The 15121-nt window shown below is 37.9% G+C and overlaps 1 protein-coding gene across 8 annotated transcripts in view; it reads right to left on the reverse strand.

Annotated features, from left to right (window-relative positions):
- The window catches only part of TFEC (transcription factor EC), a 90257-nt gene that overhangs the window by 22321 nt on the left and 52815 nt on the right, over window positions 1–15121 (reverse strand). For 7 of the 8 annotated variants that reach the window (XM_027845044.1, XM_027845040.1, XM_027845041.1 and 4 more), the window contains one exon: window positions 13431–13526. The exons of the other annotated variant lie outside the window; for it this stretch is intronic. In XM_027845044.1, coding sequence (XP_027700845.1) covers window positions 13431–13526 — 96 coding nt within the window. The remainder of the gene's footprint in view (window positions 1–13430; window positions 13527–15121) is intronic. 8 annotated transcript variants of the gene reach the window in all.

A 15121-nucleotide genomic window follows, 5' to 3' on the forward strand; every position in this document is an offset into this window, starting at 1 on the left:
CTTCCACTATCTAGTTACTTGTCAATGCTTTGTCATTCACCTCCTGCCCCTCCCTTGCCCCCATGAGTATATGTCCAAGGCTCTGACCAGAGTCTTTCTCCCTTGTCTACATTCTCTCCTTTGGTGATCTTATCCAATTTCATAGTTTCAATGATTACCTCTACATAGTTGACTCCCAAATCTTCATATCTAGACCCTAACTCTCTCCTTAATCCTCTCTCTGAAAATTCTCTTCTACCTCACATATTCTACACCCTCAACCGTGTACTCACCATCTTTGGATGTCCAAAGGCCTCTCAAACTCAAAGTGTTCAAAGACCAATTCATCATCTTCCAGTCACCCAGGCTCAAAACCTGGATCATCTTTGACTCTTCCATATGCTTCTTCCCCCATATCCAACTGGTCATCATGTCCTACTGATGTTACCTCTCTCTACATGCCTTGTGTCTATCTCCTTTTCCCCACTCACATTGCCATCACCACTCTTCAGACTTTCATTTCATCTTGCCTGGACTATTGCAATACCCTCCTGATTGGTCTCTTGTCTCCATTCTGTCTCTTCTCCAAGCACATCCTCTACACAGCTACCAAAATAATCTTCCAAAGATACGTGTCTGACCACATCACTCTTCCATTCAAAAACTCCTAATGGCACCCTTTTACCTCTAGGATAGAATACAAGATTCTTAGCTTGGCATTTAAGGCCCTTCACAATTGGACTGCAACATACCTTTACCATCTTATTTCATGAATCCTACATTCCAGCCAAACCTGGTAGCTAGCTATTCTCTAACCTCAATATGTTGCCTCCTCTCTCTGTGCATTGCATTTGCTTTCCCTTTAATGGAATGCATATGATAGAAAAGTACTTTCTTCTCATTTCTACATTTGAGAAGCCCTTTATCTCTTCTTGGCTCACATCAACTGCTTTTTTCTCCATGTATCCTTCCCAAATTCCCTGAACAAAAGCCTCTTTTATATCATGTATTCCTAAATCAACTTGCTTGGATTTCTCTTTTATTCCCAACCACTCTCCACTTGTTATTCTACTTAACTCTGTCCATATCATGTTCCTCCCACACAGTTACCAACATAGTAGAATTTACCTCCCTTTATGAATAGACCATGCCCCATTTTAATCTTTTTATTCCCAGTACTTAACACACTGCCCTCTACATAGTAGATATTTAATAAATTTTTGTTAATTTGAATCATGGAGGTGATTCTCCATTTTCAAAGTTTTATAGTAATAGAAGTAGCATGTTATAGTCAATAGAGAGCTCAACTTGGAGCCAGAAATATCTGGGTTCAAATCTCATTTCTCTCACAGAGATAGCTAGGTGGTGCAGTGGATAGAGCACCAGACTTGGAGTCAGGAAGACCTGAATTCCAATCCAACCTCAGTCACTTACTAGCTGTGTCACCTTGGGCAAGTCACTTAACATTTGTTTGCCTCAGTTCCCTCAAGTCTATAATGGAGATAAAAGGGATAAAACCTAGCTCACCAGGTTACTGTGAAGATAACATGAGATATTTGTAAAGCGCTCAGCACTGTACCTGCCATAGTATAGTAGGTGCTATATAAATGCTTACTTCCTTTCCTTCCCCTCCCTCCTTTTGACACATAGTGCCTTTATGGCCCTGTGCAAATCCTTTCACCACATAGGGCCCTAGAACTAACTCCCCCAGTTGCCAAGAAGATAGCGGTCTGCACTGGCAGATGGAGTTTCCTTACCTGGGAACTCCCTATATCAATGAAATCAAAGGTCCAATCCCTGTAATAACAGACAAATATGAAAATAGAGAAACCATGGCGTAGAGGATAGAGAGCTGGCCTTTGAGCCAGGAAGACCTGAATTCAAGTCCTACTGGGTGTCTATGCAAGTCACTTCACTTTGCAGGGGCTAAGACAATACGTTACGTAGCACATACCAACCTGAATTAGAAGAGGAAGTTTCCCAACTGGAAATGTATTGTACTAAGCAAAGGTCTAGTCATGCAGGGGTGGGGAACCTGCAGCCTCGAGGCCACATGTGGTCCTCTAGGTCCTCAAGTGTGGCCCCTGGTTTGAGAATGAAGGACAAACAGTAGCAGCAGCAGTGTCTATCCCAGTAAATTTGTAAAATATTTTACACGTTATATCACTTAATCTTCACAATAACCTGGTGATGTAGGTGCAATTATTATACTCATCCTACAGATGAGGAAACTGAGGTAGAGAGAGGTTAAATGACTTGCCCAGGGTCATACAGCTAATAAGCAACTGAGGCAGAATTTGAACTCTTCTCCTTGATTCCAAGTGCAGTGCTCTAGCCACTTAGATGCCTTTATATTTTCTAAGTTCAAGCTCTGCCAAGCTTTTACAGATTTGGAAAGGCTTCAATTATGGGTCTGGTAAAAGACATTATGCCTGTTATCTGAGGCCCAATTTAGCTAAGCTTGAAGAGACTCATCACCACAAGGGCATTCACTAAGTAATGACTTTTCCACTATAGCAACCCATGAAAACCATCATGTAAGTCACAGAGGGATTATGATAGAAATCAGGGAATACCTACTGTGATACAGACACAAATCTGAAATATTCAAGCTGAAGTTGTATCTCTCTGTTTTCAATCTGTTGCAAAGTTTCCATAATCAAATTTTAAGTTTCTTGATGTAATCTCATCTCTTTTTCTCCACAATCCATATTTCATTTCAATAAAGATACAGACTTTTTAAGACGTCATTACCATCATAATACCATGGTTGTGCAGATTTTTCAAAAATTGTTTCAAACATATTTGACTCGATATTGTATATTTTATATTTAGGATATGCCCTGCCTTGGGACAAAATAAAATCTGGTCGTTAAACTATTTTGCATTTTCTTTCATTTCTGGGAGCTGTTCTATGAGCTTCAGGAGCTCCTCACAGTCTCCTTTCTCATCCTCAGCAGAAGGTGCCTTGTCTGCCTTTATCTTTTTGTGGAGCATGACCTGACTTTTCTAGTTAATGTCCATAGACTTGAGCTAGTCAATTCAATAAACATCTATTAACTCTTACCACAGATCAGGGACTTAATAAATGCTTGTTGAATTGAACTATCAAAAAATTTTGCCTCCAACAGGAAGTCCTGAGTTCAAGTGTGGCCTTGACACATATGGTTGTTTGACCCTGTGGATTCAAAGACAAAAGAAAAAATAGCAATTTTTTCTCTCAAGGAGCTTTTGTGCTACTCAGGGAATATATCAAGAGGGCAGAGTCACATGTACATGGATAAATATAAATCATGCACAAAATAATTTGGAGCAGGGACAGGAAGATCAAGTTCAGGAAAGGTTTCATGTAGGGGGTGGCACTTCAGTGAGTACTGAATAGAGCTCAAGATTTTATGAAAACTAAGATGATTAATACATGTTAATTTTCCACAGGTGAAAACAAACAACAACAACCAAAAAAAAAAAAAAGCCCTCCATCTCCAAACCTTACCTCTCACATGTGCTGGAGATTAATGTTTCTAATGCTCTACATCACTGGAAGTCTTGAAGCTGAAGATGGATGACCACTTGTTAAAGCAGGTCTGGGTGAGCTAGATCACCTCTGAGGTCCCTTCCGACTCTGAGATTCTATGATATGATACAGGACATTTTTTGCCTGAATGTCCCATAAGTGTCTCAAAATTAACACGTTCAGAACAATTACTTCTCTCATTTCCTCTCAAACCACTAACCTTTTTCACCAATCCCATTTATGTTAATGCTACTATCATTTCAAGTGGTTACCTAATACCTTTTTTTGCTCTTTTCTCTTTAACTGCTATTCATAATTTGTCACTAAGTCACGATATTTCCTCATCCTCAATGTCTCTCAGATTTGGGAAGATAAACTACAGGCATAAATGGAAAGCCTTGTGTTCCCCAATCCCAAAACAATAACTCACACCTAATTTACTACCTCACATGTTCTGCCTGTTCCCAGCTCTGTCCCCTCCAAGCTATTCTTGATGACAGAATAATGTTCTAAAACCACCAATTTCATCAAGTTACTTTTCTACTCAAGACTTTAACATGACTCCCTATTGGCAATCACATGGAATCTAAACTCTTCCTAGCTTTCAAGGTCCGTTACAACCTGGCCTCACCAGATCTATCCAACCATATCTCCTGCTCCTCCCCAACATGCACTCTTCATTCTGGTCAGGCCAGTCTTTGTTTAATATATTAACCTTGCTTCAAATGTCCTCCATTTTCCCTTCCACCATTCAAAATTTTATTCACACTTTAAGTACTAGTCAGTGGTGTCTGTACCTGGTTAGAAAGTCTTCCCTGATTACATTAGTCCATTGGTCCTTGTCTGTCTCTTTTAAACTTCTATTCCATGCACTATATATACCACAGAGGTTGGTGATTATTTTGTCTTAATATTTCCTATATTAGTTTTGATGGCAAGGTCTTTAACAGAGACTATTTCTTCTGCCACCTTTATTTCCCCTAGAGCACTTAAAGCACAGATGGGTAGATACTCAGTAAACACTTATTGAATGAATGATTAATTGAAAGGACACAGGAATTTATGGAGGTCTTTAGATATAATGCCATCCTTTGTCTCCCTGGAACACTGAGGAGAAGGCTGTTTGAGTTTTTAAGACTGTTTCTTGGCTTCTCTGCTTTGCTTTTCCGCTGGAGATGCAGCCATACTATTACAGAAAGGGGTTGATGGGAAAAGTTAGCATGAGGCTATTAGGTAGAACAACTGGGGACATAAAAGGAAGATAAACTACAGGCATAAATGCAGAACTCAGTAGGGGAGCATGTACATGTACAATGTATGCATACATGAAAAGCTTAGCTTTTCAAAGATTAACACATTTTCCTTTGGGGCTCCTATTCATTTAAATGCAGTAGACAGTACTTTTACAGTTTTAGGATGCATTGTTGAGTTCAATCCTGCCTCATTTCTGTTTGCCATAGCTAGGCTCTGAGGCTCAGATGATAAACACTGAACATAGGGAGAAGGCCCACTCATTTTTTTTTAGTACAAATAATGCATAAAAAATTATATGAAAAGCAAATTTTAAAAACCTAGATCTGTCTCTTATAACTTGAGATGAACAGAAAAAATACAACGTAGGAGAATGATACTTTTTTCACATTCTTTTCACATTTATAGGCATATATAAATCTATGTACCTTGTGTGTATCCAATGTATTGATTAACTATGTATATATAGCAATATATATAAATGTATATATGAACTATAGCCAATAAAAGGTAAATTATAGCTTAATATATAAGCACTTGAACAAATAGCATATAGTTCCTTCCCAAGGGGAAGCTGACTTTAGTGTTTACCCTTTAAATGAAAAGTCCAGAGCAGGACACTATGATTCTAACAGTTCTATAGAAAATAAAACACATAGAATTTTAAAGTTTTCATAGAGTCCACAGCACTACACTCTATCGACTCAGCTGTCAAATCTTGTTGGTAGATTAGCCTCTGTTTCTATGTGCTCCAATAGTCTGTTTTAAAGATACCTTCTTTTATTATTTCTAAGATTATAAGTTTCTGCTCAGCATTTACTGTGCTTTTCAAACTCAAGACACTGACAGATAATTCACTTGCTCACCAGTCTGAACTTTGGGGAGTCTATAACCTTCACAATGGCAATGGTTTTCTCTTTCTCCTTCATCATTCCCTTTTTCTTAAACTTGCAAACAATAAGCAGAAGAGCTAGGCTGAAACTTCTGCGCTAAAATGAACTTTGATTCTTCCTTGGACTTTAAGACTAATTTGGTCTAGGATGTGACTGACAAAAGCTTCCTCACTGATGTTATGCACATTCTCAAGTTACTCAGCTAAGCGAAGGGGGTTGTTAATATTTACTCAATCCCCATCCCTGGAATGGTTTTGACCTATAACAGTTTACTTAGATTGCCCAATGCCCCCAGCATTTACATTTACCTGGTTGAAGAAATACCGATAAAATAAGATGAAGATATGAGTTACTTGGGTCAGCAGAATTACGTGTACCTCTGAAAAGGAAGAACCTATCTTTCCTAATGTGTGGCAGCTCCATTTTCCTCATACAAAATCATTCTCACTGAGTAATATAAAAGGGAAATATTTTATCTATTTGATATGTTTTCTAAGAACTACATCCCATCCCCTGGAATCAGGGAGTTAGTAAAAGTATTTAACCTCTCCCTTTCATGGATTCTTAATTACTCTGTGCTTGTGTGTATACATGCATCTACTGACTATACACTCAACTAATCCAGAGGACTAAATTTCTGACCCATCACAGAGGTAAAACCGGCCAAACTATTGATTCTTTTTGGTCATCTTAATGACTAGGTGAGTCAATTGGTCAACAATGACTCTTTTTGCTATCTACAATGTAGAAAGAGCCACGCCAGCAGCACCAAGTGACCAGTGAAAGACCACCCCTGGCTATCTCCTCACGACTCCCTAAAGAAAGTCATCTGTCAGTGGGGGTCAGGGGGAGGGAGTACGTGAAAATCTGAACTGAGGCTTCATGAACAAAGAAAAAACTATTCCTTGAGATCTCATTTTCTTATATGAATTTTGACAAACTAACTCTCTAATGAAAATAATTTATTCCTTCTGAAACAGAGTTGAGAATAATAGTTATGTGGTTATCATCAGTAAGTGGTCATTAAAAACTCTTGGCACACAATTTATTACCACATCTTCCTTCTTTTAGTGTACTGACACAAACACTTATTCAAATATCAACATTTCCATTAACAAATAGAGACGTGGGCAATTTAGCTTGGAAATAAACCTCCAAAAAGCTAAAGAATGCCAGTCCCTAAGGAAGGATCTAAACCAGCTGATCCTACAACCCTACGGTCACTGCCTCTATTCTTTTTTACTTTAGAAGACACAATTTACTAGCCACATATTCTAATGCCAAATCCTCCCCATATATATATTACATTCACAATTCACTATTATATTATGCAATGATGACTGCAATATACTAAAATCCTACCAGCTAATATAATATGGACACTTAAATTTGGAAGGAGCCTCAGAGAGCATCTTGTCCAATCTCCACCCAAACCACAAACACCATTTCCAACATTCCCCTAAAGCAGGAATCTAATTTTGCTTGAAGAAGTTGTGATTAGCCTAATGCTCATGTGTTTACCCTAAGAGTTATTGCCAGACTAAATGTGAAGCTCACTTTTTAGGCTATTTACTTAAAAACTTCAAGGGTCCACAGTTTCATCTATATGGATGCTTCCTCTCGTGATGTAAATCCCAACCCCCTCTCCCACTTAGGAAACAGTTTAACGAAATAGTAAGGTGTTTAAAGAGTACCTAAAGCAATAAAATTCATCACTACATAGATAACCCTCTGTAAGTAAACCTCTAACAAATGTAGTTAGGCCAGTCGTTGGACATAACAGACAAAGTTTGTTGCCAGCCGCACAAAGCCTTTCCATTTTGGGAGGTCCAGAGCCTATATCCCAGTGTTTTATGGACTGATTCCTTGAAGAGGCACAGGAATAGGACTCTAGTGGAGATAAGCTGGTACCTCCCAACAATAGCAGAAAACATCAGAAATAAAAAAAAAAGAATAAGAATTCAAGCTTTTTTAAAACCATGCAATGCCCTAATATCCACACCAGATTAAGCATGATATCAGCTTAAACTATATTGAATGCAGTCTTTATAGGTCCATAGACAGAATTATTTAGCTAGATATTTCCTTCAATGAAGTTCTTATGCATCTCACACAGACTTCTTTCTCTACGGTCATGAATGCTTTCCTCATTGTGAAATCTAACCCTTCATCCTTCAATCAATCAGTAAACACTTAATAAGTGACGACTATGTACCAGTCATTTTGCTAAGTGCTGAGGATACAAAAAGAAGTAAAAGACAGTCCCTTCCTCAAGGAATTTGCATCTTCTTACGGCCCTCTGCAGCATTTACCACTGTTGACCAGTTTCCTACTGGACAGTCTCTTTTTTCTGGTTTTCTTGGCAGTGTTCTCGCCTGGTTATCCTCTTGCCCATCTCCTAACCCGTAACTCCTCCTAAGTCTCCTTTGCTGAAGTCTCCACAGCCACTAATAGTGGGTGTACCCCCAAGGCTCTGTCTTAGATCCTCTTCTCTTTTCTCTCTATAATCTCTCATTTGATGACTTCTTCAGCATCCATGGGTTCTATCTCTCTGTGCAGATGACTTCCAGATTGATATATGTAGCCATGAGCTTTCTACTGAATTCTGGTCTTGCATCACACCAACTGCCTGTTGGATATTTCAAACCAGCTGTCTAAAACAGAACTCATTATCTTCCCTCCCTACCCAACCACAGACACCACTGTCCTTCTAGCTTAAAACTTCATGTCATCATTACTTCTTCACTTATTCTACATATCCAATTAGTTGACAAATCTGTCTTTTTCTACAATATCTCTGACGGTCCTTCTCTCTCCATTCATACAGTCACCACCCTAGTTACTGACCTGATCAGTTTTATATATTATCCATTCATACAGCAGAATGCCTAGTTCAGGCGCTTGTCATTTCTTGTCTGGGTTATTGAACTATCCACCTATGTAATATTCCTCTTTCAATTCTCTTTCACTTCTAGTTCGTCCTCCATACAAGCACCAAAGTGAGTCTCCTTAAGCTCAGGTCTCTCCATGTCACTTCCATACTCAAACTCCAGTCCTGAATACGATCAACTATAAAATTCTTTATCTGCCATTGAAAGCTCTTTCAACTTGCCCCCATCACACATGGATGAGTCTATGTGGTGGATTTATTAAAGTCCAAAAGGATGAGAAGACATGGGTGAGTTGTATAGGACTGGACACATTGGTGAGGTCACTGGTCAGTAAAAATATTAAAGCAAGAAGAAGCTGACTGGTTTCAAACAACCGACTGGGTCTGATATTTATGATCCTATACAATTCAACAGTCCAATTCCACCTCCATTAGGTTAGTAAGGAATGAGAAACTCTTTTAAATAATATGAAAGGGAATTTCTGCATTCAAGTTGAAAGTAACACAACTAAATATTTAAGTGATTATATTGGCCAATGAGTGATTCAACCAGTATATTAAGTATTTGCTAAGTGCCAGGTAGAGTCCCTGCCCTCTGGATGAATTTTCACATTCTATTGCAGTTCCCGCTATCCTAAGTTCTAACTTTGAGGTTAGTTAGAGGCTAGAGCTTGACGTTTTGGGCTTGTGTCAATTGCCTATTTCATCCAAATTTGTTCCTCCCTCCCAAAAATGAAATATGTTCCTACATTTCAAAAAATACTAGTCAAAGTTATGATCTTTAAAAAATGATTTAAAGTTACCATCAAAGATATCTAGGTGAATATGTATATGAATTTACAGTGTTTAATAATCTCAACTGAGAAAAATTGTTCATATTCTCTGATATGGGTGACATTCATTTAACATCATTTCAATATTGCATTCTGTATAACACATGCAAGAAATGGGTATGTTGTAATCAAATCAATTCCAAAGAAAGAGAAAATCATGAAGAAAGAAAGTATATATGTATGTGTGTATATATATATATATATATATATATGTACACACACAAACACACACACACACACATACATATATTGAGGAACAAGATGTTTCAAATAGTAGAATTCATACATAGGAGAAAGAAGTTTGTAGGAAATTAAGCCACATTTTCCTTAATCTAGGAGGTGAAGAAACAATAAGAAAATAATATTTCCATTCCAGGAAGTTAGATATGCAGTATTTGCCATGACCAGATAACTATTTTACTTTAAGCATAAGGTGAGACTCAAGAGGTAGAATCTTTTGAAATAGCAATCCTCAATAAAGTTGGTCATGGAATATTAGCCCAAAAGAACAAAGTTTGGGCATAAAATTTACCAAAAAAAACCCAAAAAACAAAAAACACACAACAATTTTAAAATCTCATCAATGGTAATTAAGTGCTTCAGCGATCATTAAATTGCCAGATTGAGAGTAGGGGTAGAGAAGTGTTGGTAGAAAGGGCATCCTCTCTTCTGGAAATGAAAGGATTAAAGGGACTCTTTATGGAACTCCTTGAGAATTCAAAATAAGAACTCACAGCCCTTAAAAGTAAGCCAACATTCTTTGTACTAAAGGAACAAGCCCCATGTTTTGCACAATTGCATAAATTTAGACCTAGAAGGGATCTAGTCCAACCACCCCTCTCCACCCCCAACATCAGAAACCTGAGGCTCTGGGGCTGAAGTAATTTATCCACAGTTACACAAATAGTACGTGACATAGTTGGGATTCAAACATAGGTTCTTTGACGGCAAATCCAGTGCTTTTTTCTCCTGAACCATACTGAGTGCCAAAGAGCTCAGAATTCACATCATTAATTTAAGTTGTTTAAAAAAAAAAACCCACCTAAAGTCAGCATTTGAAGTGTTCATCTTTTTTTTTCCTCTTACTTTCTGGAAAGATATAAATTTCTGAAAATCCCTGAAGGAGAATCTATACACACTACAGCTTGCATCTTTGCTAATTTTTTAATCAGTAATGAGAAGGTTAAGTGAGCAATTGCTGATGAGATTCAGTCCTTGGATTGCACTGCATATTGCTATAACTGAGAGAAGGGAATCAACCAATCTAGAAGGAATTTGTCCTGATTTCAACATCAAGTGTACCCTCTGTGCTTCCATACAGGGTACAGAATGTTTTACATGAACTTGTACTAGCCATAAACACCATTTATGGGCCTTCCAAGAAGTTTCTTTTTTCTTTGTGCTTACTCTTCTAAATCTCTGTGACTTGCAACCCCTCCCTCCCTTCAAGGCTCAGCTCAAAGGCCACCTCCTAAAAGGATCCTTTTACTGACCTGATCAGTTTTATATATTTTACATATTATATTCATATATACATACTGTTCATCCTCACTCTGCCAAAATAATAATAATGATAATTACTAGCATTTATATAGTGCTTTAAGGTTAGCAAAGTGCTTTACACAAAATACTTCATTTTATCTTCAAGACAACCCTAAGAGGTAGATACTATTACTATTATCCTCATTTTCTAGAAGAGGGAACTGAGACAAGCAGAGATTAAATGATTGGTCCAAGATCTGTATACAAGTCTTCTGCAGAGTAGGATGTAAGTCTATGCCTCACCTGGATTATTACACTAGGCTCCTAACTGGCCTCCTTGTCTCAAGTCTCCCCCTACTTCAACCCAATCTTCCACCCAAAAGCTAAAGTGATTTTCCCAAGTACAGTTTTGATCATGTCACTCCTCACATAAAATCCAGTAGTTCCCTCTTGCCTCTGATATAAAATATCAACTCCTGCATTTTTTATCTGAGGCCATTCACAACCTGGTCCCACAATACCTTTTTTCTTTGTTGTTTTATTATGTATTATTCCTATTTCTGTGCTTTAACATGAGGGGTCCCCTATGTATGGATACACACATATACATTCAGCTCTCATTGTTCATATTAGATAGGTTCTATAAAGATACTGTGAACCCTGAAATACTGACCCAGTGTTCTCAGGGAACACACAGGGTTAGGTTCCTGTGAACCTCTGGTCATAATGTAAATGTTAGCACTTTCTGGAGCAGCCTCATATACAGATTAGTGAGTTTTCTCTTCCTTTTTTCTTGAACACTGAACTCATGGTTAGCCGCACTGTCTCATACCTGAACTAAGATTACCAAGCTTAGGAACACTAGACAACACTTCAACACTATGCTTGGGGGCCATTTTAAACAGCAAAATCACCCCACAAATAGCTCAAAAATGCAACAACAACAACAAAGTGTCATTAGATAGACCAAGGGCAGCTAAGTGGCACTGGGTAGAGCACTGGGCTTGGAATCAGGAAAACTCTTCATGAGTTCAAATCCAGCCTTAGACACTCACTAGCTTTGTGATCCTGGGCAAGTCACTAAACCCTGTTTGCCTCAGTTCCTCATCTGTAAAATGAGCTGGAGAAGGAAATGGCGAACTACTCTAGCTAGTATCATTGCCAAGAAAACCCCAAAATGGGGTCCTGGAGAGTCACACACAACTGAAACGACTGAACAACAGCAAATAGACTAGGAAAAGGACATTTGTTTATAGTATGAAAGCTGAAACAAGGCAGGGTGTTGCCTTGTTCCGACTTCAGCTGAGACTTGTGCATTGAATGACTCAGCATGTCTGTGAATGATTGCGAAAGCACCTTTGAGTATTGATTTCACAAATACAAAATCTGTGACAACTGTACATGTATACACAGTATGTGAATACATATACACACTTGTATATACAATTTGGAAATATCTATCTATATAATTTCTCTCCAAACTTTTTCCTTTGGTGATCTCCTCAACTCCCATGTGTTCAATGATCACATTTATGCAGATAACCTCCAAATCTATATGTAACCCTAGGCTGTCTGGCCAGCTCTAGCACTGTTAACTACCATTTACCCTATTTGGAGAAGGAAATGGTAAACCACTCAGTATCTTTGCAAGAAAACCCAAAATAGGATCACGAAGAGTCAGACAAAATGACTAAACAACATTGTCATCCTCTACATGGCTACAAAAGAACTCTTCCTAAGACACAGACCTGACCATGCCATTCTCTTGCTCAAAACCCAATTCCTGATGCTTCCAAGATAAAATACAGACTCCTCAGGATACCATTTGAAGGCCTCCAACATACGTTTTCAGCCTCATTTCACTCTTCTGCTTCAAATAATCTACATTCCAGTTAACCTGTATTATTGAGCTTTTCCCCAAAGTTGACATTCTAGTTTCTGCCTCCATGTTTTTTTTTTTGGGGGGGGGGGCGTTGTTTTTGGTTTGGTTTTGTTTTAAAACAGGGCCCTCTCCCATGGCTGGAATTCAGAACCTCCTCATTGCAATCTCTCAAAATATTCTTGTTCTTTCAAGGTTGAACTCAGGTGAGGCCTTCCTTGATTATCCCAGTTATCAATGTTCTTTTTGTATCCAAATTACATTGTATTATATGTGTCTATAAGTTGTATCCCTCCAGTAGAATGTAAGCTTTTTGAGGGCAAGGACAGTTTGGTTTTTGTTTTCTTCTTTCCAGCACTTACAACAGTGACTTACTCATAGCAGGCAGTTAATAAACGCTTGTTGAATTAGATTGAATTAGAGGGGGACAATGACTTAGCCAAGGACACACAGATAAATGTGTCAAAACTAGGATTCAAACCTAAGTTTGTTGCTGAGTTCTTTTTCCATTATACCATACTATATTGAGAAAAAAAATTTTTTTGAACAGAAGATACATTTTATCAGTCACTTAAGAGGAGGGAAAAATGTCATTGAAGTTAATATCTTTATTAATAAAGATGTAGTTATTAAAAGTTGTAAGTTTTATTTATTTCTAGCCTATTTCATTTTATGATACACAGATCAATTAAAATTTAAAAACACTCACCGTCCTTTGCATTAGGAGTGGATCTTCTGGACAACCTGTTCCTTTATCATTAAAACTTGATTCCATGCTGATTATGTTCTCAAAAACATCATCCATCTAGCAAAATATAATATACTTAAAATAAATACACAAGATCAAAAAGACCACCTCATCCCTACAATCACTCGATTGACAAGCATTTTTAGGCTTTCACCATGGGCCAGAAATTTGCTGGATGATTTCATTTGAAAAATTAAATTATGGTGGCATCTACATAATGGCCCCCACATCTTTGTGTGTGAAAATAATGGTCAGTCCATGCACTTTATGTGGCCAAAATATTCTCACTGAAAATGAAGACGAATAGGAGGCAACGAAGTGAACCAGACGCAACCAGATAGAATGTAGAAAGCACCGACCTAGGAACAGGAGACCTGTCTCTGCCATCATTTCATCTTATGACATTGGCTAACTGAAAATCTTTGTTGTTCAATTATTTTAGTTGTGTTTGACTCTTTGTGACCCAGTTTGGAGTTTTCATGGCAAAGATACTGGAGTGGTTTGCCATTTCTTTCTCCAGCTCATTTTACAGATGAGGAAACTGAGGCAAACAGGGTTAAGTGACTTGCCCAGGGTCACACAGCTAGGTCTGAGGTCAATTTGAACTCATGAATATGAGCTTTCTGGATTCCAGGCCCAGCACTCTATCTACTACACCACCTAGCTCCCTTTAACAATCTCTAGTATGTTAAAATAGATTGGAATAAAAACATAAAATAAAATAAAATAGATTGGAATAAGTAATCACCAGGACCCTTCTAGATCCAAAATTCTATAAATCAACTTTCCGTCCTTTGGTGTAAGTGGATTTTCTCCATACTTGCTCCATGAATAACTAGCAGAGGTTCTGAAAGCGCCTCCTGGAATGACCGGGGCTGGGGGGGGGGCAGTAGCCTCAGGTGCTGTTGGGGGGCATTGAATAAAAATTAGGGGGTGGTGGAAACATAAAGAAAGAGAAGAAAATTTTGAAAAAAATTACATGTTTCATCTGTTGTATAACAGAGTTAAAGTCATAGTGATTACATTGTTTTCCAAATAAACACACAAAATGAACATTATAACTGATCAGTTGGTCAAGTCCACCAACAGGTCTTTACAAGCAAATGTTGGCAGGCAAGCGTGTTGCTCATTGTAGGGAAGTCCAGCATGCATTGGCAGGAACATGTACATCTGATGACTTGTTTACAATATGATACCGTATGGTTATATGACACAATGTTGTGTCATCAAAATTTCAATGCAGGAAAAAAACAAATTAGAAATAAATTATTAAATCTAAAATGCGTCATTTTTTAAAGAAATTTTTTTCAAATGATGCAAATTAAAAAAAAAAATTAAAGGGTTAAAGAAAGTAGATTTCCAGAGGGGCCCAGAGTAATTTTTTTTTTTGAAAAGGGGGCAGTAGGACAAATAAATTTAGGAACCTCTGCACTAGAGCAAGGCAGCCCTTATATAGGAGAACTGGTGGCTATTACCCTAAAGTGCTTCAACGATTTTTCCAGATTCAGAATGCAGGCAAATAGGACCCCGATTGATAAACTTGTCCATTTGCCCAATAATCCCTTTTTTTTGTCCTTGAAACAACTTTTGAACAAAGCTTTTCCATGATCTAGCCTAAATTACAATTCTAGTAAACCACTCATACAAATAAA

This window comes from Vombatus ursinus, unplaced genomic scaffold (genome assembly GCF_900497805.2).
Source record: "Vombatus ursinus unplaced genomic scaffold, bare-nosed wombat genome assembly UNPS02014946.1, whole genome shotgun sequence".
In the NCBI taxonomy this organism is placed as follows: Eukaryota; Metazoa; Chordata; class Mammalia; order Diprotodontia; family Vombatidae; genus Vombatus; species Vombatus ursinus.